A 25,629-nucleotide genomic window follows, 5' to 3' on the forward strand; every position below is an offset into this window, starting at 1 on the left:
TGGGGTCATTTGGGGGGTATTTATACTATCTTGGAATTCTAGCCCCTCATGAAACATGACAGGGGGTCAGAAAAGTCATAGATGCTTGAAAATGAGAAAATTCACTTTTTGCACCATAGTTTGTAAACGCTATAACTTTTACCCAAACCAATAAATATACACTGAATGGGTTTTTTTTATCAAAAACATGTTTGTCCACATTTTTCGCGCTGCATGTATACAGAAATTTTACTTTATTTGAAAAATGTCAGCACAGAAAGTTAAAAAAATCATTTTTTTGCCAAAATTCATGTCTTTTTTGATGAATATAATAAAAAGTAAAAATCGCAGGAGCAATCAAATAGCACCAAAAGAAAGCTTTATTAGTGACAAGAAAAGGAGCCAAAATTCATTTAGGTGGTAGGTTGTATGAGCGAGCAATAAACCGTGAAAGCTGCAGTGGTCTGAATGGAAAAAAAGTGGCCGGTCCTTAAGGGGTAGAAAGCCCTAGGTCCTCAAGTGGTTAAGCAGACTGTGATCGTCTATTGTTGTGACTTAGATGAAGATCAGCTCACATTTTATGACCAATTTGTGAAGAAATCCATAGAATTCCAAAGGGTTCACATATTTTTTTATTACGAGTAAAGAGAATATCATAATGGAGCTCCTCCAAACTTTCGTATATGTTTATATTCACTTATCATCGTGATTGCTATTAGAATCTGCCTTGTTTAGTTTTGGATTTATTGCAATTAAAGCATAGTTAGTGTTTTCCTAAGTAGTGTAATGAAGATTGAGTGCATTTTAATGAGTGTGATGTTTTGGTTTGTCAGCATCTTTCAGCTGAAGAATTATCACAGAGACGCGACAAGATGAAGCTATCAAGATGTACCAGGGGGCCAAGACCTTCCAAGAGGTGGGGTGCAAATATGAAAGTCATCCTGTACAGCAACAATGGGATCGGTTGAAAAGGGCGCCCGAGCTGCCTGTATGAAAAGGGCGCCGCCATAGACATCAATGTTATTTCTGGAAATATGGGCTACAAGGTGTAGAAAAGGGCGCCCGAGTTTTGATATAGGCTACAAGTGGGCTCCCCTTTGTAGCCCATATTTTTTCGGCTACAAGGTTTTCGGCTACAAGCGGGCTCCCCTTTGTAGCCCATATTATTTTCGGCTACAGTAAGGTGCCCCTCTGTAGCCCATATTATTGACTATTTTTTTGTAGCCGAAGTTTCTATATGGGCTACAAGCACTGTAAGCCGAATTATTTCATTCCCCCACTATCCATGGCGGCCTGAAGGGGGAATAGTAATTAACACATCCCGGAGTTTTTTTCTAGCCGAAGTTTGCATATGGGCTACAAGCGCTGGAAGCCGAATTATTTCATTCCCCCACTATCCATGGCGGCCTGGAGGGGGAATAGTAATTAACACATCCCGGAGTTTTTTGTAGCCGAAGTTTTTATATGGGCTACACCAGGCGCCTTGGTTTTTTTGTAGCCCAAGTTTTTATATGGGCTACACCAAGCGTCTTTTTTGTAGCCGAAGTTTATATGGGCTACACCAGGCGCCTTTTTTGTAGCCGAAGTTGGTATATATATGGGCTCCACCAGGCGCCCTTTTTTACCGGCGCCCTTTTCATGTAGACCCGCAACAATGTTATGTTTACTTGTGTGCTGATAGCATTGATTTCTGTGCTCGCTCAGACAGTTTACAGATAATGTTAGCGTAGTTACGACACTGTAAAGGCGCATACACACGCACGACAGCAGCCAACGGCGGGTCCGTCGGCACCTCCCGCTGGGCGGGTTTTCAGCAGACTGTAGTGGGCGTGTACGCACAGTCGGCGAACTGATGAGGCTGTTCCTGAACGATCCGCCCGGCAGATCGTTAAGGAACAGCCTTATCAGTCCGCCGACTGTGCGTACACGCGCACTACAGTCTGCTGAAAACTCGCCCAGCGGGAGGTGCCGACAGACCCGTCGTTGGCTGCTGTCGTGCGTGTGTACGCACCTTAAAGAGCACAGAAGTCACTCCGACCAGTTAACGGTTGAAAAGGGTTACAACTTAACGTGATCTTTTATTGGTACTCTGTTCTCCCTCTCTTGGTACCAAGGTGACACCCTAGGCTCACACCAGATGCATTGATGTTATGGGCACAGGCAATGGGGCCACAGCAACAACAGTTTTGGAAGGGTTGTAGAGCCATGTACATACACTAGGTTGTCCCTAGCTGAACATTGTAATCCACGCACCAGATACCTAGTGTGTCCAGGAGTCCCTCAACCTCCTTCAAGAAGTTGCTAGTTATCCGTTGTGACTATTACTTTCAAAATGTACCTTTTATTTTTATTTATTTTTTTACTAACACAACTGAAGGCAAGCAGGGGCGTAGCAATAGGGGGTGCAGAGGTTGCGACCGCATCGGGGCCCTTGGGCCAGAGGGGCCCCAAAGTGCCCTCCCTCAACTGCAGTATTAGCTCTCTATTGGTCCTGTGCTCTTAATAATCACTTCTATAGATGCTTTGAATAGTGGTAATCATTAACAAACTATTCCCCATCCCCTTCTTGCACCTCTGACACTGTAGTTGTCATTGGCAAGTTTTGGTGCACCGTTAAAATTGATATGTATAGAGTGCTTGGGGGCCCCATTGTAAAACTTGCATCGGGGCCCACAGCTCCTTAGCTACGCCACTGAAGGCAAGTCAAGTCGAACTGCACTGACTGCAAGCTTTTTTCAGGCGTGTGATTCAAACGCTACCAAAGCCAAAACATCAGCATGACCAAAGCTGTGTTAAGGCATAGGCAAACCAGGCATATGCCTAGGATGATAGGTAGGGGCTCCAAAGAAAGGGATCAATGGTAATTTTGTCACCTAAATGGGCACTGCTTGGCATAAAAAGGAGGCCTCAGTCAGCTGAGAAGTTCCAGAGGAACTGCCTCTGTCTGTGAAGCACGAGTTCGACTCCGGAGCCAGAAAGAAAAACAGAGGAAGCCTGAGTAATAACAGTAATAACAATAATATGTTGGGTGCTGTTACTTGTGTAATTTATTCAGATTTGGTCTGTATTGATTATTGCAAGTCTTTGGATTCCGAAGACTCTGACCTGGTGTCTGCAAAAGTAATTAACAAAGTCTCTTTGCTCTGCTGAAGTGCTTGTTTGCTTCAGCTCATGGCATGAAGTGGTTTAAAGTAGGCTATGATCTTACTATTTACAAGATTAGGGTGGGGGGGAGGCAAAAACTGTCCTGCATGGGGCACTGCAATGTCCAAAAACGGCCCTGATTGTGACTACGAGAAAATTAAAGATGTCTGCCACCATATTCTTCTCCCACTTCAGTTTGTGTACCCTTTTATTGGTGTATAGACAATATATCTTTTCACTTGTTATTATTATTAACACAAAGGTTTTTTTTCTGACAGCTCATTTGACCCGTTCCAGCTCATTCCGTGCCTTGAGTTTACTGCAGAGAAAGAGGTAGTAATCTTTTTATGCCTTCATTTACTACTGGAACTTTGTGTCTGTGTTCAGTGTGAAAAGGACAAACTGACTGCAAATCACGTAAAGAGGAGCTGTCAGCCATACTAGTTCAGAAAAAAAACACAGAAGTAGATAAATACTTGCTCTACTTACATATGTATTGCACTGTCCACATTTTGATTTTAGCGATTTTTCTACAGTAAAAAAAGAGAAAATCCTTCTTAGCATTTCCCATTTTAATTGTGGCTATTTTGAAGCCAATCCTAATGTCATTTCCTCCCTTAGTCTCCTCTGCCTGATTTGCCCGCCCTTCACTATAGAAAGTGCATTGTCTCAGCATGAGAAATATTGGCCTATCAGAGAGGAACAGAGGTGTGGGAGAGGAAAACAGGCTTCAGCCAATCAGGCTGCATTAGTTAAGTCTGAGGGGAAGTACAGAAGCAAAAAAGGACAACCCAGCATTCCCTGCAACTTCCTTTTTGTGTACCAAATTTTGTGTGTACCAAATAAGAGTCAGGTAAACTAGGGAATTATCATTTTTCTACAAGAAAAGTAATAGAGATTTTACCTTTGGGGTTGCCTGGTTAGCATCCTTATTACTTGTTTACCAGATAAAAATAAAGAATAGATTTTTCATTTTATGCCCAACAGTTACTGCATTTGTTGTGACTTTCGTTTTGTGTTTTTGTTCCAGGCACCTTTCCGGGTGAAGGTGTCAGCAGAGGCCATGCTTATATTGGATTTGGTGAGTATGGAATGTAGAGCGTGAGTTAGCGTGGCTTCCTGTGGACAGTAGTCCTGACGTGCTGCTTTCTGTTGAAGCATTCTCACGTGTCCCTGGCGGAAGTTATAGGATTGCTGGGAGGAAGATACTGTGAGGAAGAGCATGTCGTAGAAGTAAGTTGCTTTCTACTTTATAATGTTGTCCAGAATTATTTCCAAAGTTAATAAATATACATTTAGGCAGAGCCAGAAACTAAACTTAAAAAAACATACTGCCTGATCTGGGGAGCTACCCGGATTGGGTAGTGTCCTGTCTCCTGTTATCCTTAAAAGACAACTGAGGTGACATGTGACATGATGAGATAGACATGTGTATATATACTGCCAAGCACACAAATAACTAGGCTGTGTTTTTTTTTCTTTCTCTGCCTGAAAGAGTTAAACATCAGGCATGTAAGTGACAGTTTCTATCCGGGTCAGACTATAGCATAACCCTCACTGATAAGTAATTACAGCCATAAAATAATTTCCTGTCAGTAAATGGCTTTCTGGAGCAAGAAAGAGATACAAATGATCAATAATTCATAGATTTGAGCTCAAGCATACTTCAATGAAGGTGTCATTGAGCAGATACAATGCAACGTTAAAAACTTAAAAACTAGATTTAAATATAAACTAAAATTGTCGGATATCTAAAAAAGTTATTTTTATGAGGAGGAGGACAGATACAGTTGTTTTTCTCATCAGTTTATTTTCACCTTGGATGTCCTTTAAGTTTCATGTTCAGCTAAAAAAAAATAAATGGCCGCAATGTTAGATTCAATGCATCTCTGTGTTCTCCACCGAAAGCACAGAGAGGAAGGGAAGGGGTGAGGGAGCCAGTGAGATCACTTTGAGAGGCGGGAAAGGGGAATTACCAAAGAGTGGCTCTGCAGGTGATGAAGATGTATAAACTCGACTCCACCTGGTTGTCCAGAAGGTACTCTCTTTGGAAAAAAGGTTATTCTGGTACTGAGCGTGGCTGAGCCACGTTGGACCAAAACATGCCCCCTTTTTGTTAATCATAATATAATATTGATGTGAAAAGAGCAGTACATTTTTGCTTTGTACTGACTTTTGCACCAATGAGACAAATAGAGAGAGGAGGATTCTGGGTATATTTTTCGCCTAGACGTATAATTTTGCCAGAGTTTCCTGAAAGTTTCATTAAAAAAAAAACTATACCAACTGGGAATCTGCAGCATGAAGTTGAAAGATAATATACTGTATATAAAATGTTATTCATATAAAAAGGACTTATCTAGTGATCATCTATAGATTTTTGTACTAAAGTTGAATAATGTGAAGCCTGTCTTCCCTACTTCTGACAGATTCTCAGCTCCGCTTTCCATTCTTATATCGCCAGTTTCAAAAGCTTCGAGCTTCTGTACGCTTTTAGAACTTCAGAAATGTTTCACATTTCAGAAACTTGTCTCATCTCTGGTAACTAGAATTTATTTCTCTGTGAATCTGTCATGCAGAAAAATCCCTGTCTGAAGAAGGCTGACATTGCCTTAAAGCCGCACGCAGATCCAAATGTAATACAACTTAAATTTAGCAACAATAGGAGTCAGAAAATGGTCTTGAAATCCAAGCGCCTGTCCAATAAGGGCTCGTTTCCACTATTGCGGTGCGGAATCGCCTGGATTCCACCGCTGATGAAATCGCATGCAGATGCGATTCCCCATGCGTTTTTTTAACCATGTCACTGCCTGTGTGAATTTACATTGGTACCTATGCGAATTCGCGGCAAAAAACGCATGGGGAAAAGGCATGGGATTTCCCTATTAAATACATTGCATGCGATTCGCATGCATTCCACTCGCAGGCGAATTCTGCGGCTCTTTTGTGCGTTTTTTCACCGCTGAAAGAAACGCACCTCAACAACGCTACAGTGGAAACAGGCCCATCCACTTGCATTACATGTGCGAATCCGCATGCGTTGGACGCATGCGGATTCGCGATAGTGGAAATGAGCCCTAACAGTTTTTATAAGGCCAAAGCCTCCCTCTGCATGCCTTTTATTTTCTTGAAACCCCCCCCCCCCCCCCCCCCATACAGTGGAGTTGCACGGCCAGCAAGGGGGAGGAGTTTTGATGGCAGGCTCTTGTAGTCTGCAAATTAGTCTGCCCATCACCATCATGTGAGGAGTCGCAGTGGCACCCTGTGACATCCACTGTGTTCAGCTCCAACCCTGGACCTGTTTAAATCAAAACTGAAAAGCTACCTTTTTAGTCTGGCATTTATAACAGCTTAAATCACATGTGTCGAACTCCAGGCCTGGAGGGCCAGATCCATGCCAGTGTGTGGTAGAACAATGGCACCTTCCATCAGTCAGAACAAGCCTTGTACAGATGTATTATTAAAATTGCACATCAAAGAAGAAAAAAACAAAAGAAAAATGAAAAGGACTGGCACTGCGGTCATGAGACAAATCTAGAGGAATTTTCCTGGTATGGGGTGGAAAAACAGGGTATTATCCTTTCGTGTGCTCAGGATGCTGAAAGGGTCATCCAATATATATAACACTGTGAGATAAACCATCCGGCACTACGTTTAGGTAGACATAGGTCCAATTGTCCTTAATTTATTTCATCATTACATCCAAGCCATGCACAACTCCATGATTGGTGATACACAAAAACAGTTCATATAAATAGTTGTTTCATACCCTGTCCAATAGCTGCTGTGGGGCAATGTGGGAGCAGCAGTCCGCCTGACGACCGTTTTGCTCAAAAACGAGCTTCTTCCGGGGCTCCGTGCGCGGTGTTAAGCCCATTATCGGGTCTTTAAATATGCTGGGCATCTGCTCCAGCTTCTGCGCACGTCACGCCGCTACGTCACTTCCCTCTTCCGTTGTCGCGTCAATGCGCATGCGTCAAAAAACCCGCGTGACGTGTAGTGGATTACCATGCGCATGCGCAATCTTTTCTGCCTATGATGCAGACATTGCGGAAGTGTAAAGACAGTGGGGAGGTAAAGATGATAATTACGTTGAGTTTGCGTGTGAATGCCTCTTGTTTGTGCTCACACACAATGCTTTCACTTTTGATGGCCAATGGTACTGGCAGTTGTCGAGAACAGCCATGGGGACATCGGTGTCATGCACATATGCCAACTTGTTTTTGGCATGGTGGAAGAAGAAATATGTGTATAGCCCCGGTGTCCCTCATGGTGGGTGCCTCAGGAGATGGTCCAGGTTTGTGGACGATGTCCTGGTGTACTGGTCCGGGACGCGTGATGCCTTAGAAGAATTCATGATTTATCTAAACTCAGGAAAAGAAAACATGCAATTTGCTCATGAGTATAGTGAGGATAGAGTAGCATATCTAGATTTGGAATTGCGAATAGAAGGGGATAGGGTTATTTCGAAGGGCTATAAAAAACCAACAAGCAGTCATTTATTACTGCATAGGGAGAGTTACCACCCAGAGCATACATTTAAGTCCCTCCCATATGGACATTTCTTGAGATTAAGGCGAAATAATACCCGGAAGGAGGACTTTGTGGATCAAGCATTGGAATTGAAATTTAATTTAAAAAAGAGAGGCTATGAAACTGAAAATTTGGATTTGGCGTTGCAACGGGCTAGTGAAATGGAAAGAAGTGCTTTGATTGGGGAAAAAACAGTCAGGAGAAGAAAAAACGAAAAAGTGTAGAAAATGACAGATTAACTTTTTCTTTTGAGTATACACCTATGCACAGGGAGGTACGGCAAAGTATCATGAGAAATTGGAGAATAATACAGAGAGACCCAGTGTTGAAAGATGTATACAAGCAACCACCAATGATAACTTTTAAAAGGGCGCCAACTTTGGGAGACAAACTTACATCTAGCGAATTTAAGAGTCCAAAAGAAACCACCTGGTTAGACCAGGCACAGCCTAAAGGTAACTATAGATGTGGCCATTGTTCTTAAGGCCCATACACACGTTGGATTTCCGCGAACGACGGGTCGTTTGAACGTCCCGTCGTTCGCCCGCTAAATCCGGCGTGTGTACAGGCTGTCGTTTGCTTGATAAGGGCGAGTTTGAGCGATCCACCGGGCGGATCGCTCAAACTCACCCTTATCAAGCGAACGACAGCCTGTACACACGCCGGATTTAGCGGGCGAACGACGGGACGTTCAAACGACCCGTTGTTCGCGGAAATCCGACGTGTGTATGGGCCATAACTGTCCTCATATGGAGCCTAGAAAACATCTAAAAGTAGGACCGGTGGAAAATAGAATAAAAAGTTTTATAACATGCAGGACTAAGTACGTAGTCTACATAGTGTGGTGCCCATGCAAGCGCTTTTATATTGGTAGGACAACCCGGGAAATAAGCGAACGAATACGGGAACATATAAAATCAGTGGAAACTGGAAAAGGATGCACTAGATTGATTGAACATTTCAGAATGGAACATGGAGGAGACACCACTTGTTTGTCATTTGCAGGCTTGGAACAGGTCCAAGCCCCCTCGAGAGGAGGAAATAGGGAACAAAGTTTAGTAAGAAGAGAGAGTAGATGGATAATTAATACAAATGCGATGAGGGCATTGGGCCTGAATGACTGTGTCGATATGGCCTGCTTCTTGAATCCTTAGGTTTTGTAGAATAGTATAATGGACTTTCTTGATGTGGCTTGTTTGCTATTCCAAACTTTTTTGATTCTTTGTTGTTTTTAACACAAGAAAGGAGTATAGATGGGTTTTCGTGTGGGGTTATGTGGGATGAGGAAATCATTTTTTGAGGTGCTATACCTAATATATATAAAAATATATGTCTGATAATGGATATAGATGTAGAAAATTACTGATATAGTTAAATGACCTAGATCCCATAATCCTGTTCTAACCCAATATATATCCCTTTTCTCTTTTTTAGCAGTTAAATCATGTAATAATGGTATCTTTTTAATAGGATATGAAATAAAGGTGTGGTTTTAAAAAACTTTGATAATGTTCACAGATGCCCTCTCTTAAGTATAGCACCATCTAGTGGTTTCTTTGAATATCCATATTGAAATGGAATCAAGAAACCGCTATGGAGCGCACATCATTTCCCTGTCTTTACACTTCCGCAATGTCTGCGTCATAGGCAGAAAAGAGCACGCATGCGCATGGTAATCCACTACGCGTCACGCGGGTTTTTTGACGCATGCGCATTGACGCGACAACGGAAGGGGGAAGTGACGGAAGTAGCGGCGTGACGTGCGCAGAAGCTGGAGCAGATGCCCAGCATATTTAAAGACCCGATAATGGGCTTAACACCGCGCACGGAGCCTCGGAAGAAGCTCGTTTTCGAGCGAAATGGTCGTCAGGCGGACCGCTGCTCCCACATTGCCCCACAGCAGCTATTGGACAGGGTATGAAACAACTATTTATATGAACTGTTTTTGTGTATCACCAATCATGGAGTTGTGCATGGCTTGGATGTATTGATGAAATAAATTAAGGACAATTGGACCTATGTCTACCTAAACGTAGTGCCGGATGGTTTATCTCACAGTGTTATATGTATTATTAAAATCTCTACATGACCTAGGCCCCAGATACCTGAAGGATTTGTTGCAACTGCATCACCCCTCCCACAACCTCAGATCAAAAGGATCCAATAATTTGATCACCACAGAGTTCAACCTAAAACCGTTGGAACCAGAGCTTTCTGTCATGCTGCCCCAACTCTTTGGAATGCCTTACCAAACTTAATCAAGACAGCTCCAACCCTGGACCTGTTTAAATCAAAACTGATAAGCCACCTTTTTAGTCTGGCATTTATAATCACTTAAACCACATGTGTCGAACTCCAGGCCTGGAGGGCCAGATCCATGCCAGTGTTTAGGATGGACTGAGAAAGAGAGGAATGTGTTCTACCTGATGGACCACACCTTTCCTGATTCAGACCCATCAATTCATTTCAGCTGTATCAAAAATGTGTGAGGATCTTGGACCTTGTAGGACCAGTTTGACATCCCTGACTTAAAGGGAACCCAAGGTAAGAGGGGCATAGAGGCAGGGCTGTGGAGTCGGTCCAAAATACACCGTCTCCTCAGATTAGGTTTCCTCCGACTCTGACTCCTTGACCCAGACTCCTCTAATTTGCATATTACAATCTTGTTGATTGAAAGTATATAACATGAAATTCATATCTTGACTGCCAACGCTTAGGAATTTTAAAAGACAACCGAAGTGAGAAGGATATTTATACTGCCATATTTATTCCCTTTAGTCATAGACTAAAACTAGTCCTTGGTAAGAGTACTTGTAGAAGGTACAGACAGGAACAAAGAACATCTATCAGGCCCTAGGCAATGTAAGTGTGGGTACATGTAAGAATGATGTGCAGGTACTCTGCAGGGGAATGAGGAGATTCTTCCTCTATTACACATTCTTCATGCACAATCTGAACATGGATCAGGCCCTAGGCAATGTAACTCTGGGTACATGTAATGGTGCCCATACACGATACTATAAAAACGTTAGATTTTCCAGTTTTTGTCGATTGAAATGATCGAATCGAAAGAAAGTCGAAAATATTAATTTTTTTCCATCAAGAAATTCGAATGATTATCCCTTTTTTCGACAAAAATCAGATCGGACATGCTGGAAAAATCTTTATATTCGATCTAACGGAATAATCGAACTAAATTATCTAATCGGAAAAATATGAAAAATTGTACCATGTATGGGCACCTTAACCACTTGCCGACCAGGGGATTTTTCTGTGATCGGTGCTGCGTGGGCTCTACAGCCCGCAGCACCGATCAGGAGTGCAGCAGGGCGATCAGACTACCCCCCTTTTTTCCCCACTAGGGGGATGTCCTGCTGGGGGGGTCTGATCGCCGCCGGCTGCATCTGCTTAGCGGGGGGGGCTCTTCAAAGCCCCCCTCCGCAGCGTTCTCCGCCATCTTGCCCGCTCACTCCCCCTCCCTCCCCCTGTGAGCTGCGCAGGACGGATTTCCGTCCTGCGCATTGAAGGATAGGCTTCAGCCTATCATATGCCGGCGATCCCCGGCCAATCAGAGGCTGGGGATCGCCTATCTGCCTTACGGCGCTGCTGCGCAGCAGCGCCGTATGATGTAAACAGCAGGGATTTCTTCCCCGCCTGTTTACATTTTGCCGGCGAGCCGTTTCCATGGTAACCCGCAGACGACCAGTTTACGCCAATCAGCGTTAGCTGGTTGTCAAGAGGTTAAGAGTGATGTGCAGGTACTCTACAGGAGAATGAGGCGATTCTTCCTCTATTACACATTCTTCATGCACAATCTGAACCAGGTTTATGGGTGACAGACAACACCTCTGTGTTCAATGTGCACAACATTCTCAGTGGATTCCCTGCAGCTCTGTGGAGAGTGCATGTGTATAGTACTACTGTGTAACAAAGTAAACCTGAGACAGATGAAATTAGTTTTATACATACCTGGGGCTTCCTCCAGCCCCCTTCAGGCTAATCAGTCCCTCGCTGTCCTCCTTCGCCACCTGGATCTTCTGCTATGAGTCCAGGTACTTGAGCCAGTCGGGCGTAGTGCGCATGCACACACTCCGCTGCCGGGAGCATACTACACCTGTGCAGCACTATTGCGCAGGTGCAGATCGCTCCTGACTGAATTACCTGGACTCATAGCAGAAGATCCAGGTGGTGGAGGAGGACAGTGAGGGACTGATTGGCCTGAAGGGGGCTGGAGGAAGCCCCAGGTATGTATAAAACTTTTCTTTAATTCGTAGTCACCAAACCAAATTTTAACAACATATCAAATTATTTGATTTCATGAGCAAAGAGAGTATACATACATTTGCATAAACCAGCATCAATGCAGACTTATTTGCATGTCATTGACCATCTCTATTAGTGACACAGCTACACATCAGGCTTTATTCTTAAAGCATAGCTGTTATTTAGTATATATAAAAGATTCCTGTGTACACCTCATATATACAATCACAATCAGATATGTATATCTGACTTAAAAATACGGGGACTGCTTTATTGAAGCCGTACAAGTAACTATTTTTTGATTGGTTAATTTAATTTTTGTGGACTAAGCACGGCTATTACTGTATATATAAATTATTTATTATGACTATTATCTGAGAAATAGAACATTTTATAATATTTTCTATTTTAATTACAGTGTAAATTAATTAGGAGTCGGAGCCTGACCCCACAGCCCTGCATAGAGGCATATTTACTTTTAAACAATACTGGTTGCCTGGCAGCCCTCCTGATCCTGTGTGTCTAGACATTGAACAAGCATGCAGATCAGGTACTCTGACTCAGCTGACTCAGGTTTCAATGGATTAGCCATATGCTTGTTCCAGGGTTTTGACTTAGACACCACTTATGCCAGGAGATCAACAGGGTTGCCAGGCAACTTGCATTGTTTACAGGGACATAAATATGGTAGTCTCCATATCCCTCTCGCCATGTGTTCCCTTTAACTTTTTCCGCTGTACACATCTATATGTACTGATGTGAGAGAAGCGTATGTGCTTTGGGTCTTACGGGAGAAATGTGCTTTACAAATGTTTCGGTTTTTTTGTTATGTGTAACCACAGAAGTAGTAAGAGGGAGGAGTTGTATGTAAAAGGTACAGTGTTCTCCCCAGATTTTTTTTTCAGCCGGGTGGCATGAAAAAGTAGCTGGGTGGGGCAATATGAGAGAATGCAGGGCCGGCGCTTCTCTGCACAACTCTGCTTACAGCATAGGAGGTGGTGAGCTGATGATAGCCGGGTGCTCACCAAAACTAGCCGGGTGGAGCACTAGGGTAAAAGAGCCTGGGGAGAACATTGAGGTATAATGAGTGGAGTCATATTCTATGTAAAGGGTGCAACTAGAGGGGGGGGGGGCTAATACATATGCACTAGGCATGTCAACCAGCAGGTATGGGGTCTGGGTCACTTGGGTGTGGGGCCGAGGCTGTATAGATGCCTCTAGGCTCGCAATGCATTCTGTTACTTTGCAAGAGGGCTGATTATGAAACATGCAGGACAGTGCGGCACAGAGCAGGTGGGGCAAGTGGGAGAACAATGCTCTTGGCTAGCACTCATCCAAGTCCATCCTGGCTGAGGCACTGAGGGATGTCAGGGGCTGCTGCACACATGCTAAATTCTGGGCAGAGGCTGACCCGACCAGCTGCTTTGGTCGAGAACCCTCTAGTGCAGGGTGTCAAACTCAAATACAAAGTGGGCGAAATTGTACACTGAGACCTAGTCATGAGCCAACCTTGATGTCTGCTGGCCACCTTTCTCCCATCATAAAGTTCCTTGGTGTCTAGTGGCCCCCCTCCAACCCCTGTACAGTTTCCTGGAGTCTAGAGGCCTCCCTAGTGTTAAGTGCTTTCCCCCTGTCTCCCCCATATGGCTTTCCTGGTGTTCTAGGGCTCCACCTCCAATATAGCTTAACTGGTGATCTAGAGTGAGACAAACATAATGCAAAGTGGGGAAACCACTTGAGGGCCACATTTAATGCCTCTGAGGGACAGATTTGGCCCACGGACTGGAGTTTGACATGTATGCTCTAGCATGTGTTCAAGGCTTTAGTCTTAAAGTGTAGGTGTAGTGAAAAAAAGCACCTTAAATGGGTATTTACCTAAGTAAAGGGAAGCTTAGATGATCCAGAGGCTTCCCCTAATCCCCTTTCTCCCTGCTATCTTCTTCCCTCCCCGAAGCTTTGTTGACTGACTGGCACAGACAGCTCACGCCTGCGCAATAGCATGAAGCCGAACAGCTCGGCCAACCAGTCTGTGCTACTGTGCAGGTGCGAGCCGACCTCATTCCTGTACAGGTGCATGGAGGGAGAAGGGGGAAGCCTCTACCAAGGTAAGTATATCATTTTTACTTTTGTAAATCTCACAGGTTGCTTTAAGGGCATTGAGAATTTATCGCCTGGGAAGTGTAGTTATGCTTAGAGATGGTCAGTGAGATGCAAATAATTTTGAGTTGATGCAGGATTATGCAAATTTTGTGTACAAATTGATGCAGCTTGAAAATACACCAATTGAATTTTACCTAAGCGGGATTTGATTGGTACATGTTCAAGCTGCATAAATTTGCATGCAAAATTTGCATTATGTTGCATCAACATGAAATTATTATCTCATTGACCATCCCTAGGTAACGTTATCTGGTTTATAATAGGTTTTGGGTGAACTCTGCCGAGTGGAAAAGAAATAGATTGCATTTATCATGACGAGTGGATGTTATTCTGCATAAGGCTGGGTTCACATATGACATAGCGTGGAAGGCTGTGTTTTATATCATGTTTTATGTTAATGTTGTGAGCGGTTTTGGTGCATTTGTGATGCGTTTTTCATGCATTTTGCCTGCGTTTAATGCATTTGCGGTTCGCATATACAAAACGCATATGTGTTTTGTAAGCGGTTTCAGATTTCCATTCATGCAAATCACTAGGAAGACAACAGGAAGCGGAAATACATCACAAAACAATTATTTTTGGGAAAAAAACACGTATAAAACGCATACCATTGCATTCCCATTGACTTTCATTATATGCGTTTTGGCAGCATTCCTGCATAATATGCAACAGAACCAGCGTTTTTGAAACGCATACTGTATTTTTTTTCTGCGTCCCATTGACTAACATTGCTGCATAAAACGCAGCGTTTTATGCAACACTAGCTTCTGCTATGTGTGTACCCGGCCTCAAGAACCTAATTTTATCTATACATTCAGCCTGACCTTGCCTGAACCTTCATCCATGCCGGTGAATTTCTTCCTGATGTGTCTTTGTGCATTCTCTCTGCAGATTTGGGCAGCGGAGCCCTGTAACAGCCTGAGTACCGGCCTGCAGTGTGAAATGGACCCCGTCTCACAGACGCAAGCATCAGAAGCCCTGTCGCTGCGTGGCTACAGCATCATTGGCTGGTACCACTCTCACCCTGCGTTTGACCCTAATCCATCCATCCGGGATATTGACACCCAGGCTAAGTATCAGGTGTGATATTGGTTTCCCCCGTGTATCTAGAACGGTCATTAGTGAGTGACTCCACCATATTAAAATTGACATTGGCCAGCCACAGTATTACTGTGTATTCACAATAGTTTATAGGGCGGGGGGAGCGTATCAGGTAGCGTCCATTACGGCCTCTTCCCACTGCTCCTACATGCTGTGTTTATTCAATTTCATTTCTGTTAGGATGGGGAGAGGCAATAAGGAAAAGATTGCTGATTTATTGTAGTAATGATGTGCTTGAACTGCAATTACAAGTGCATGAGCTTGGCCGAAACAAACAATGGAGGTGCACATACAGGTCCTGTTGGGCAGCAGTGGGGTGGTGGGTGCAGGGCACTGGTTGCTTGACGGCCGTTTCACGCAAAACAGCACTTCTATGGAGACTTCGGTGTTTTATCCCGCTTTGTTTAACGTGTTCAGCCAGTGCACCTTAAAGCGGATCCAAGATGAAAAACTAACTAGAACAAGTAACTTGTCTATATATCAAATCTAAAGTTTAGATAGTTTACACAGCAAATCTAGCTGCAAACAGCTTCAACAGAATATGATTATTTCTTCCTGTGATACAATGACAGCAGCCATGTTGTTTGTAAACATTACACACAGGCAAAGCTGATAGCATCTCCAGCTCTCTGCCTGTGGCAAATTCACTCTGCTCTCCTCCTCCCTCCTCCCCTCTGCCTCTGAAATCTCTGACTAGTAACCTCCCCCTCCTCCTGCCCAGACTGAGCTCCCATAAGCCCTTGCTACAGTGCCAAGGCTCTCTGTTAAACCTGTGGGCGAGGCTTGTTTAGTTTATAGGGAATTAGAGTATTAAAACCAAAACAAATAAAGTATTTGGCTTGAGGAATGCCCTATAAACAATAGGAAAGGAGCACAATTATGCAATGAGTAAAAGTTCATCTCAAATCCACTTTAAAGCTTATTGGTATTTACATAGCGATTAACAGAGATTACGTAACTCACTACATGCATCATTTACATTGCCTGTTACACAATTAGTAGTTGTTGAAAGTAGAAACAGAGTTATGCAATTTTCATAGATGTAAATTCCATAAATGCCATTAAACTTAACATGCGCTATGCAGGGCGCTTTTGTGAATATACCCCAATGACAGGTAATGTGAATAACTTTAACCACTTAAGTACCAGCAGTCCCTGCCCCCTTAAGGACCAGAGACTAAATCAAAAAACAAGAGCTAAAGGCCAAAGTGTCTGCAAAGAATACGTTATTTAATAATACATAGGTGATAGACATGTTCCCATATAGAAAATACTCAAAACTTCTCAGCAAAATACACCATAACAATTAGACATACATATTAAAAGCAACAAATAGAAGTCAGCCACATAAACCATCTTTTTATGCTTGCCAATGCGTTATAAATTTAATGCAATACATTCTGGCCAGAATTCATATCACACAAATGCACACGCCTGCGCATTCATACACTAAAGTGCTCTCTGTAGTACTGTAAATAAAGTTGGGGTGCTCCCTTAAGTGCATTCACTTCATATATATAGCAACATTTCTGCGTAGTTTTAGCGGTGCTAGGGCTCCGGTCACTGTATGTGTAACATATTGTGGAGTTCATCACTGTGCTCTATAAGTGGGGTCAATCTCACGCGTCGGTGTATTGAAATTACGCCCTGCCAGCCAGATTTCAATTTGCGCGGCCCTAAAGTAGTTAACTATTTTGTTACAGTGGCATCTGTCAACGTATGGACTGTATTATGCAGTAGTTGAACAGTCTGTTCTATAAATTGATGTAATGGAAGCAGAAAAAATGGCAGTGATGTGGACGATGTTAGTAAACGCCAAATTGCGATGATAGATAATTGGGTTAGCACAGGAAAGCTTCAGAGGTCTTGTAGCATCTGATTGGGACAGAGCTGTTTGTGGCACTAGGGGAACCTGCACATTACTGAAGCAAACCTAATGTGAAAATAAACTGAGTTAAAGAGACTCCGTAACAAAAATTGCATCCTGTTTTTTATCATCCTACAAGTTCCAAAATCTATTCTAATGTGTTCTGGCTTACTGCAGCACGTTCTACTATCACCATCTCTGTAATAAATCAACTTATCTCTCTCTTGTCAGACTTGTCAGCCTGTGTCTGGAAGGCTGCCAAGTTCTTCAGTGTTGTGGTTCTGTGATGCATCTCCCCCCTCCTGGCCCCTCTCTGCACACTGCCTGTGTGTTATTTAGATTAGGGCAGCTTCTCTCTTCTCTCTTATCTTTTACAAGCTGGATAAATCCTCCTCTGAGCTGGCTGGGCTTTCACATACTGAGAAATTACATACAGGCAGAGCTGTCTGCACTCTGCAGGAAGACACAGCCTGACACTTCAGTGGAAGATAGCTGCAGGGGGAAAGAAACACACAAATGATCTCTTGAGATTAAAAAGGAAGGGTGTATACAGTCTGCTTGTGTATGAATGTATTTTCTATGTGTGGACATACTGTACATCAACCTACTTCCTGTTTTGGTGGCCATTTTGTTTGTTTATAAACAAACTTTTTAAAACTGTTTTTAACCACTTTTAATGCGGCGAGGAGCGGCGAAGTTGTGACAGAGGGTAATAGGAGATGTCCCCTAACGCACTGGTATGTTTACTTTTGTGCGATTTTAACAATACAGATTCTCTTTAAACAATTGTAGCAATAGTCCTACTCCTAAATAATACTTTCCTGGAGTCCCACGGTCTTATTTTAAGGGCCTGTTTCTACTTGTGCGCGGCATGCGCCTTGCGAGACGCGATTCTGGCACAGTGAGGCATGCAATTATGGTGCAGGGCCTCAGATTTTTCATCAGCCACAAATTCGGATGCTCTGCATAGACTTCTACAGGCTGCTAAATTCCAACAGAATTCCTGGCCGAGGAATCGGCCCATTTTTGCAGAAGTGGAAACTTAGCCTTAAGCACACCTGAACTGGGACAAATAAGATTATATTACCTGGGGCTTCTCATAGCCCCTGTAGTCTTTGAGGCCCCTCAGTGTTTTCAGGGTGACCTCCGCTATGCCGCATCCCTCCCGGATGGTCGCAGGCTATCAAGAGCACAGTCTAAGAGGTAAAACAAATTTACCATGACAAGGAGGCCACATCTCTGTATTGCTGTTATTAAACCTGGAGCTTGCTTGATGATTTAATGGTCAGATCATCCAAGAAACAGATCTCTCTCTGATGGAATCTAATCAGAGAGAGATCTGTTGCCTGCTCATACACCATAGGCCGATTCCAGGGGCAAATGCAGGATTTTTAAGGGGGGGGATTCCTGAAAGGTCCGGAAGCACTTATGTCCCGGAGTGCTTCTGAATACAGGTGGCTCCATACTGCCCATCCACAAAAGTGCGCTGGCGTATTACGGAGCAGCCTATCTTTGGATGTACTCAAGGACATAAGTGTTTCTGAGGGCTTCTGGAAGCAGCAAATTTGAACAGGGGACAGCGCTGGCACAACTCCCCGAGAGAGGAATGGGAGATAGACTTAGTTTGGACAATTCACTGAAATATGCCACAAAGGCTTTCACTGGCCTTTTCAAGCTCTGTCCCCTTCACATTTGCGCTTGCACAGTAGCATGAACCCGATTGGGTGTCGACCAAAAAAGCAGAGCCTGATAAGGTCCATAATACTGCGCATGCGTCTCGGCACTGGACAGCCGGGAGGAGGAGGAAGGGGGAAGCCTCTGTAGGATCCAGAAACTACCTGTGATGATTTGCTCAGCTGCCTGCAGGCAGGCAGCTTATTTGCATGCTGGAAAGAAGAGCTTCTGTCAGTTTTGCAGCTTGTGCTTGCAGAGGAATTTGCATACGTTGTCATGCAAATTGCCTGGCCACATTCATTGGAGGCGTGTACTATAAGTACTATGTCTTTCCCACAATGCTTCGCTGTTCATAAGGATTTCGTCCTATGTAACACTCCTGGTGGGCATTCATCAGAAAATGGCGCCTGTGAAAAATGGCGCACGCCATTATCGCTAAAATCTTTACTCTTAACGCAATTTAACGTTAAGAGTCCGGGCATCATCGATATGACGATAATTGCTTAACGATATTTACTGTTAATAAATATTTAATGTTGTGACAGAAACGATTCTTAACGCTATTCACCGTTTGATTCTTAACGCTCTTCAACGTTCTATTTATCGTTCGAAGAAGAGTCTATATATATTTATAAACGCAATTTTCCGTTAAGTGAAAAACGTACAGCGTTACATTCGTTAACATCCGCAAACGAGAATTTCCGTTAGTTGTTCTTCAGCTTAACGCTAATTATCGTTAAGCGACTTTGAACGCAGGTCAAGGTGCGTGGAAAGTTACGTGTCAACTAAGCAGAATATAAATACATCGTTTGATACTGATAAAATGTGTCTTTTACATCACCAATTCAGGGCCTTGCAGAGGATCCTTGTTTCCATGCATGAACTAGTTGCTGGTTATGTGTGGGCTTTGGATTTTTAATCCATGGATTATTTGGGAGCAGATATTTGTTCTCATATGAGTGTCAGATGTGGGTACCAGCTATGAGGCGAATGGGTGGCTAAATTGTGTATTTAACCACTTGAGGACCTAGGGCTTTCTACCCCTTAAGGACCGGCCACTTTTTTTCCATTCAGACCACTGCAGCTTTCACGGTTTATTGCTCGCTCATACAACCTACCACCTAAATGAATTTTGGCTCCTTTTCTTGTCACTAATAAAGCTTTCTTTTGGTACTATTTGATTGCTCCTGCGATTTTTACTTTTTATTATATTCATCAAAAAAGACATGAATTTTGGCAAAAAAATGATTTTTTTAACTTTCTGTGCTGACATTTTTCAAATAAAGTAAAATTTCTGTATACATGCAGCGCGAAAAATGTGGACAAACATGTTTTGGATAAAAAAAAACCCATTCAGTGTATATTTATTGGTTTGGGTAAAAGTTATAGCGTTTACAAACTATGGTGCAAAAAGTGAATTTTCCCATTTTCAAGCATCTCTGACTTTTCTGACCCCCTGTCATGTTTCATGAGGGGCTAGAATTCCAGGATAGTATAAATACCCCCCAAATGACCCCATTTTGGAAAGAAGACATCCCAAAGTATTCACTGAGAGGCATAGTGAGTTCATAGAAGATATTATTTTTTGTCACAAGTAAGCGGAAAATGACACTTTGTGAGAAAAAAAAAAAAAAAAAAAGTTTCCATTTCTTCTAACTTGCGACAAAAAAAAATGAAATCTGCCACGGACTCACCATGCCCCTCTCTGAATACCTTGAAGGGTCTACTTTCCAAAATGGGGTCATTTGTGGGGTGTGTTTACTGTCCTGACATTTTGGTGGGTGCTAAATTGTAAGCACCCCTGTAAAGCCTAAAGGTGCTCATTGGACTTTGGACCCCTTAGCGCAGTTAGGCTGCAAAAAAGTGCCACACATGTGGTATTGCCGTACTCAGGAGAAGTAGTATAATGTGTTTTGGGGTGTATTTTTACACATACCCATGCTGGGTGGGAGAAATATCTCTGTAAATGACAATTTGTTAATTTTTTTTTACACACAATTGTCCATTTACAGAGATCTTTCTCCCACTCAGCATGGGTATGTGTAAAAATACACCACAAAACACATTATACTACTTCTCCTGAGTACGGCGATACCACATGTGTGGCACTTTTTTGCACCCTAACTGCGCTAAAGGGCCCAAAATCCAATGAGTACCTTTAGGATTTCACAGGTCATTTTGAGAAATTTCGTTTCAAGACTACTCCTCACGGTTTAGGGCCCCTAAAATGCCAGGGCAGTATAGGAACCCCACAAATGACCCCATTTTAGAAAGAAGACACCCCAAGGTATTCCGTTAGGAGTATGGTGAGTTCATAGAAGATTTTATTTTTTGTCAAAAGTTAGCGGAAAAAAGACACTTTGTGAAAAAACACAATTAAAATCAATTTCCGCTAACTTGTGACAAAAAATAAAATCTTCTATGAACTCGCCATACTACTAACGGAATACCTTGGGGTGTCTTCTTTCTAAAATGGGGTCATTTGTGGGGTTCCTATACTGCCCTGGCATTTTAGGGGCCCTAAACCGTGAGGAGTAGTCTTGAAACGAAATTTCTCAAAATGACCTGTGAAATCCTAAAGGTACTCATTGGACTTTGGGCCCTTTAGCGCAGTTAGGGTGCAAAAAAGTGCCACACATGTGGTATCGCCATACTCGGGAGAAGTAGTACAATGTGTTTTGGGGTGTATTTTTACACATACCCATGCTGGGTGGGAGAAATACCTCTGTAAATGGACAATTGTGTGTAAAAAAATCAAAAGATTGTCATTTACAGAGGTATTTCTCCCACCCAGCATGGGTATGTGTAAAAATACACCCCAAAACACATTATACTACTTCTCCCGAGTACGGCGATACCACATGTGTAGCACTTTTTTGCACCCTAACTGCACTAAGGGGCCCAAAGTCCAATGAGTAACTTTAGGATTTCACAGGTCATTTTTGTTTCAAGACTACTCCTCGCGGTTTAGGGCCCCTAAAATGCCAGGGCAGTATAGGAACCCCACTAATGACCCCATTTTAGAAAGAAGACACCCCAAGGTATTCCGTTAGGAGTATGGTGAGTTCATAGAAGTTTTTATTTTTTTGTCACAAGTTAGCGGACATTGATTTTAATAGTTTTTTTTCACAAAGTGTCATTTTCCGCTAACTTGTGACAAAAAATAAAATCTTCTATGAACTCACCATACTCCGTACGGAATACCTTTGGGTGTCTTCTTTCTAGAATGGGGTCATTTGTGGGGTTCCTATACTGCCCTGGCATTTTAGGGGCCCTAAACCGTGAGGAGTAGTCTTGAAACCAAATGTCGCAAAATGACCTGTGAAATCCTAAAGGTACTCATTGGACTTTGGGCCCCTTAGCGTACTTAGGGTGTAAAAAAGTGCCACACATGTGGTACCGCCGTACTCAGAAGTAGTATAATGCGTTTTGGGGTGTATTTTTACACATACCCATGCTAAGTGGGAGAAATATCTCTGTAAATGACAATTGTTTGATTTTTTTACACACAATTGTCCATTTACATAGAAATTTCTCCCACCCAGCATGGGTATGTGTAAAAATACACCCCAAAACACATTATACTACTTTTCCTGAGTACGGCGGTACCACATGTGTGACACTTTTTTGCAGCCTAGGTGCGCTAAGGGGCCCAACGTCCTATTCACAGATCATTTTGAAGCATTTGTTTTGTAGACTACTCCTCGCGGTTTAGGGGCCGTAAAATGCCAGGGCAGTATAGGAACCCCACAAGTGACCCCATTTTAGAAAGAAGACACCCCAAGGTATTCTGTTAGGTGTATGGCGAGTTCATAGAAGATTTTATTTTTTGTCACAAGTTAGTGAAAAATGACACTTTGTGAAAAAAAACCAATAAAAATTAATTTCCGCTAACTTTTAACAAAAAATAAAATCTTCTATGAACTCGTCATACACCTAACAAAATACCTTGGGGTGTCTTTTTTTCTAAAATGGGGTCACTTGTGGGGTTCCCAACCGCCCTGGCATTTTACAGGCCCAAAACCGTGAGTAGTCTGGAAACCAAATGTCTCAAAATGACTGTTCAGGGGTATAAGCATCTGCAAATTTTGATGACAGGTGGTCTATGAGGGGGCGAATTTTGTGGAACCGGTCATAAGCAGGGTGGCCTTTTAGATGACAGGTTGTATTGGGCCTGATCTGATGGATAGGAGTGCTAGGGGGGTGACAGGAGGTGATTGATGGGTGTCTCAGGGGGTGGTTAGAGGGGAAAATAGATGCAATCAATGCACTGGGGAGGTGATCGGAAGGGGGTCTGAGGGGGATCTGAGGGTTTGGCCGAGTGATCAGGAGCCCACACGGGGCAAATTGGGGCCTGATCTGATGGGTAGGTGTGCTAGGGGGTGACAGGAGGTGATTGATGGGTGTCTCAAGGTGTGATTAGAGGGGGGAATAGATGCAAGCAATGCACTGGCGAGGTGATCAGGGCTGGGGTCTGAGGGCATTCTGAGGGTGTGGGCGGGTGATTGAGTGCCCTAGGGGCAGATAGGGGTCTAATCTGATAGGTAGCAGTGACAGGGGGTGATTGATGGGTAATTAGTGGGTGTTTAGGGTAGAGAATAGATGTAAACACTGCGCTTGGGTGGTGATCTGATGTCGGATCTGCGGGCGATCTATTGGTGTGGGTGATCAGTTTGCCCGCAAGGGGCAGGTTAGGGGCTGATTGATGGGTGGCAGTGACAGCGGGTGATTGATGGGTGGCAGTGACAGGGGGTGATTGATGGGTGGCAGTGACAGGGGGTGATTGATGGGTGGCAGTGACAGGGGGTGATTGATGGGTGATAGGTGATTGGCAGGTGATTGACAGGTGATCAGTGGGTTATTACAGGGAAGGACAGATGTAAATATTGCACTGGCGAATTGATAAGGGGGGGTCTGAGGGCAATCTGAGCGTGTAGGCGGGTGATTGGGAGCCCGCAAGGGGCAGATTAGGGTCTGATCTGATGGGTAACAGTGACAGGTGGTGATAGGGGGTGATTGATGGGTAATTAGTGGGTGTTTAGAGGAGAGAATAGATGTAAACGCTGCGCTTGGGTGGTGATCTGATGTCGGATCTGCGGGCGATCTATTTGTGTGGGTGGGTGATCAGATTGCCCGCAAGGGGCAGGTTAGGGGCTGATTGTTGGGTGGCAGTGACAGGGGGTGATTGATGGGTGATAGGTGATTGGCAGGTTATTGACAGGTGATCAGTGGGTTATTACAGGGAAGGACAGATGTAATTAATGCACTGGCGAATTGATAAGGGGGGGGGGGGGGGTCTGAGGGCAATCTGAGCGTGTGGGCGGGTGATTGGGTTCCCGCAAGGGGCAGATTAGGGTCTGATCTGATAGGTAACAGTGACAGGTGGTGATAGGGGGTGATTGATGGGTGATTGATGGGTAATTAGTGGGTGTTTAGAGAAGATAACAGATGTAAACGATACATTTGGGAGGTAATCTGACGGCGGGTTTGCGGGCGATCTAATGGTGTGGGTGGGTGATCAGATTGCCCGCAAGGGGCAGGTTAGGGGCTGATTGATGGGTGGCAGTGACAGGGGGTGACAGGGGGTGATTGATGGGTGATAGGTGATTGGCAGGTGATTGACAGGTGATCAGTGGGTTATTACAGGGAAGAACAGATGTAATTAATGCACTGGTGAATTGATAAGGGGGGGTCAGAGGGCAATCTGAGCGTGTGGGCGGGTGATTGGGTGCCCGCAAGGGGCAGATTAGGGTCTGATCTGATAGGTAAAAGTGACAGGTGGTGATAGGGGGTGATTGATGGGTGATTGATGGGTAATTAGTGGGTGTTTAGAGGAGAGAATAGATGTAAACAATGGATTTGGGAGGTGATCTGATGTCGGATCTGCGGGCGATCTATTGGTGTGGGGGGGGTGATCAGATTGCCCGCAAGGGGCAGGTTAGGGGCTGATTGATGGGTGGCAGTGACAGGGGGTGATTGATGGGTGATTGACAGGTGATTGACAGGTGATTGACAGGTGATCAGGGGGATAGATGCATACAGTAAACAGGGGGGGGTGGTCTGGGGGGGGGGGGTCTGGGGAGAATCTGAGGGGTGGGGGGTGATCAGGAGGGGGCAGGGAGCAGGGGGGGGATAAAAAAAAAAATAGCGTTGACAGATAGTGACAGGGAGTGATTGATGGGTGATTACGGGGGTGATTGGGTGCAAACAGGGGTCTGGGGGGTGGGCAGGGGGGGGGGTCTGATGGGTGCTGTGGGCGATCTGGGGCAGGGGGGGTACAAAATCAGTGTGCTTGGTGCAGACTAGGGTGGCTGCAGCCTGCCCTGGTGGTCCCTCGGACACTGGGACCACCAGGGCAGGAGGCAGCCTGTATAATACACTTTGTAAACATTACAAAGTGTATTATACACTTTGTATGCGGCGATCGTCGGGTTAACATCCCGCCGGCGCTTCCGTATGGCCGGCGGGATGTTGCGGCGGGTGAGCGGCGCCAGGCGGAGGCGGAGGATCGCGTCACGGATGACGCGATCGCTCCGCCCATGCCCCTACAAGGACCGCCGCCATTTGTCTATACGGCGGTCCTTGCGGCGTCCACTTCCCGGCCGCCAATTGTACATACGGCGGTCGGGAAGTGGTTAATATCCCCTCTCCAGAAAGCATAATGCAGTCTTAAAGAGACTCTGTAAGTTCAAAAAGATGCCCTGGGGTGTACTCACCTAGGGTGGTGGAACACTCCCGATCCCAATCAAGGTTCCCACGCCGTCCTCTTTCCCACGTGCCACGCCGTCCTCATTCCCACGTGGTTCTCTCTGCAGCCCTCTGAACAGTTTGCGACAGGCCCGACTGTAATTTCAATATTTAGTTTTCATGTCTCCAGCTGGTGCACTGCGGCTGTTTTCAGTTCTGAA

General features: G+C 44.2%; 1 protein-coding gene across 1 annotated transcript in view; it reads left to right on the top strand.

The window, feature by feature from the left end:
- The window catches only part of MYSM1 (Myb like, SWIRM and MPN domains 1), an 83,299-nt gene extending 68,134 nt beyond the window's left edge, over positions 1–15,165 (top strand). Inside the window, exons 13-17 of the mRNA XM_068242065.1 lie at positions 813–895; positions 3,402–3,456; positions 4,154–4,204; positions 4,282–4,356; positions 14,971–15,165. Coding sequence (XP_068098166.1) covers positions 813–895; positions 3,402–3,456; positions 4,154–4,204; positions 4,282–4,356; positions 14,971–15,165 — 459 coding nt within the window. The remainder of the gene's footprint in view (positions 1–812; positions 896–3,401; positions 3,457–4,153; positions 4,205–4,281; positions 4,357–14,970) is intronic.
- Positions 15,166–25,629: the final 10,464 nt, after the last annotated feature.

This window comes from Hyperolius riggenbachi, chromosome 6, assembly GCF_040937935.1.
Source record: "Hyperolius riggenbachi isolate aHypRig1 chromosome 6, aHypRig1.pri, whole genome shotgun sequence".
Classification (NCBI taxonomy): Eukaryota; Metazoa; Chordata; class Amphibia; order Anura; family Hyperoliidae; genus Hyperolius; species Hyperolius riggenbachi.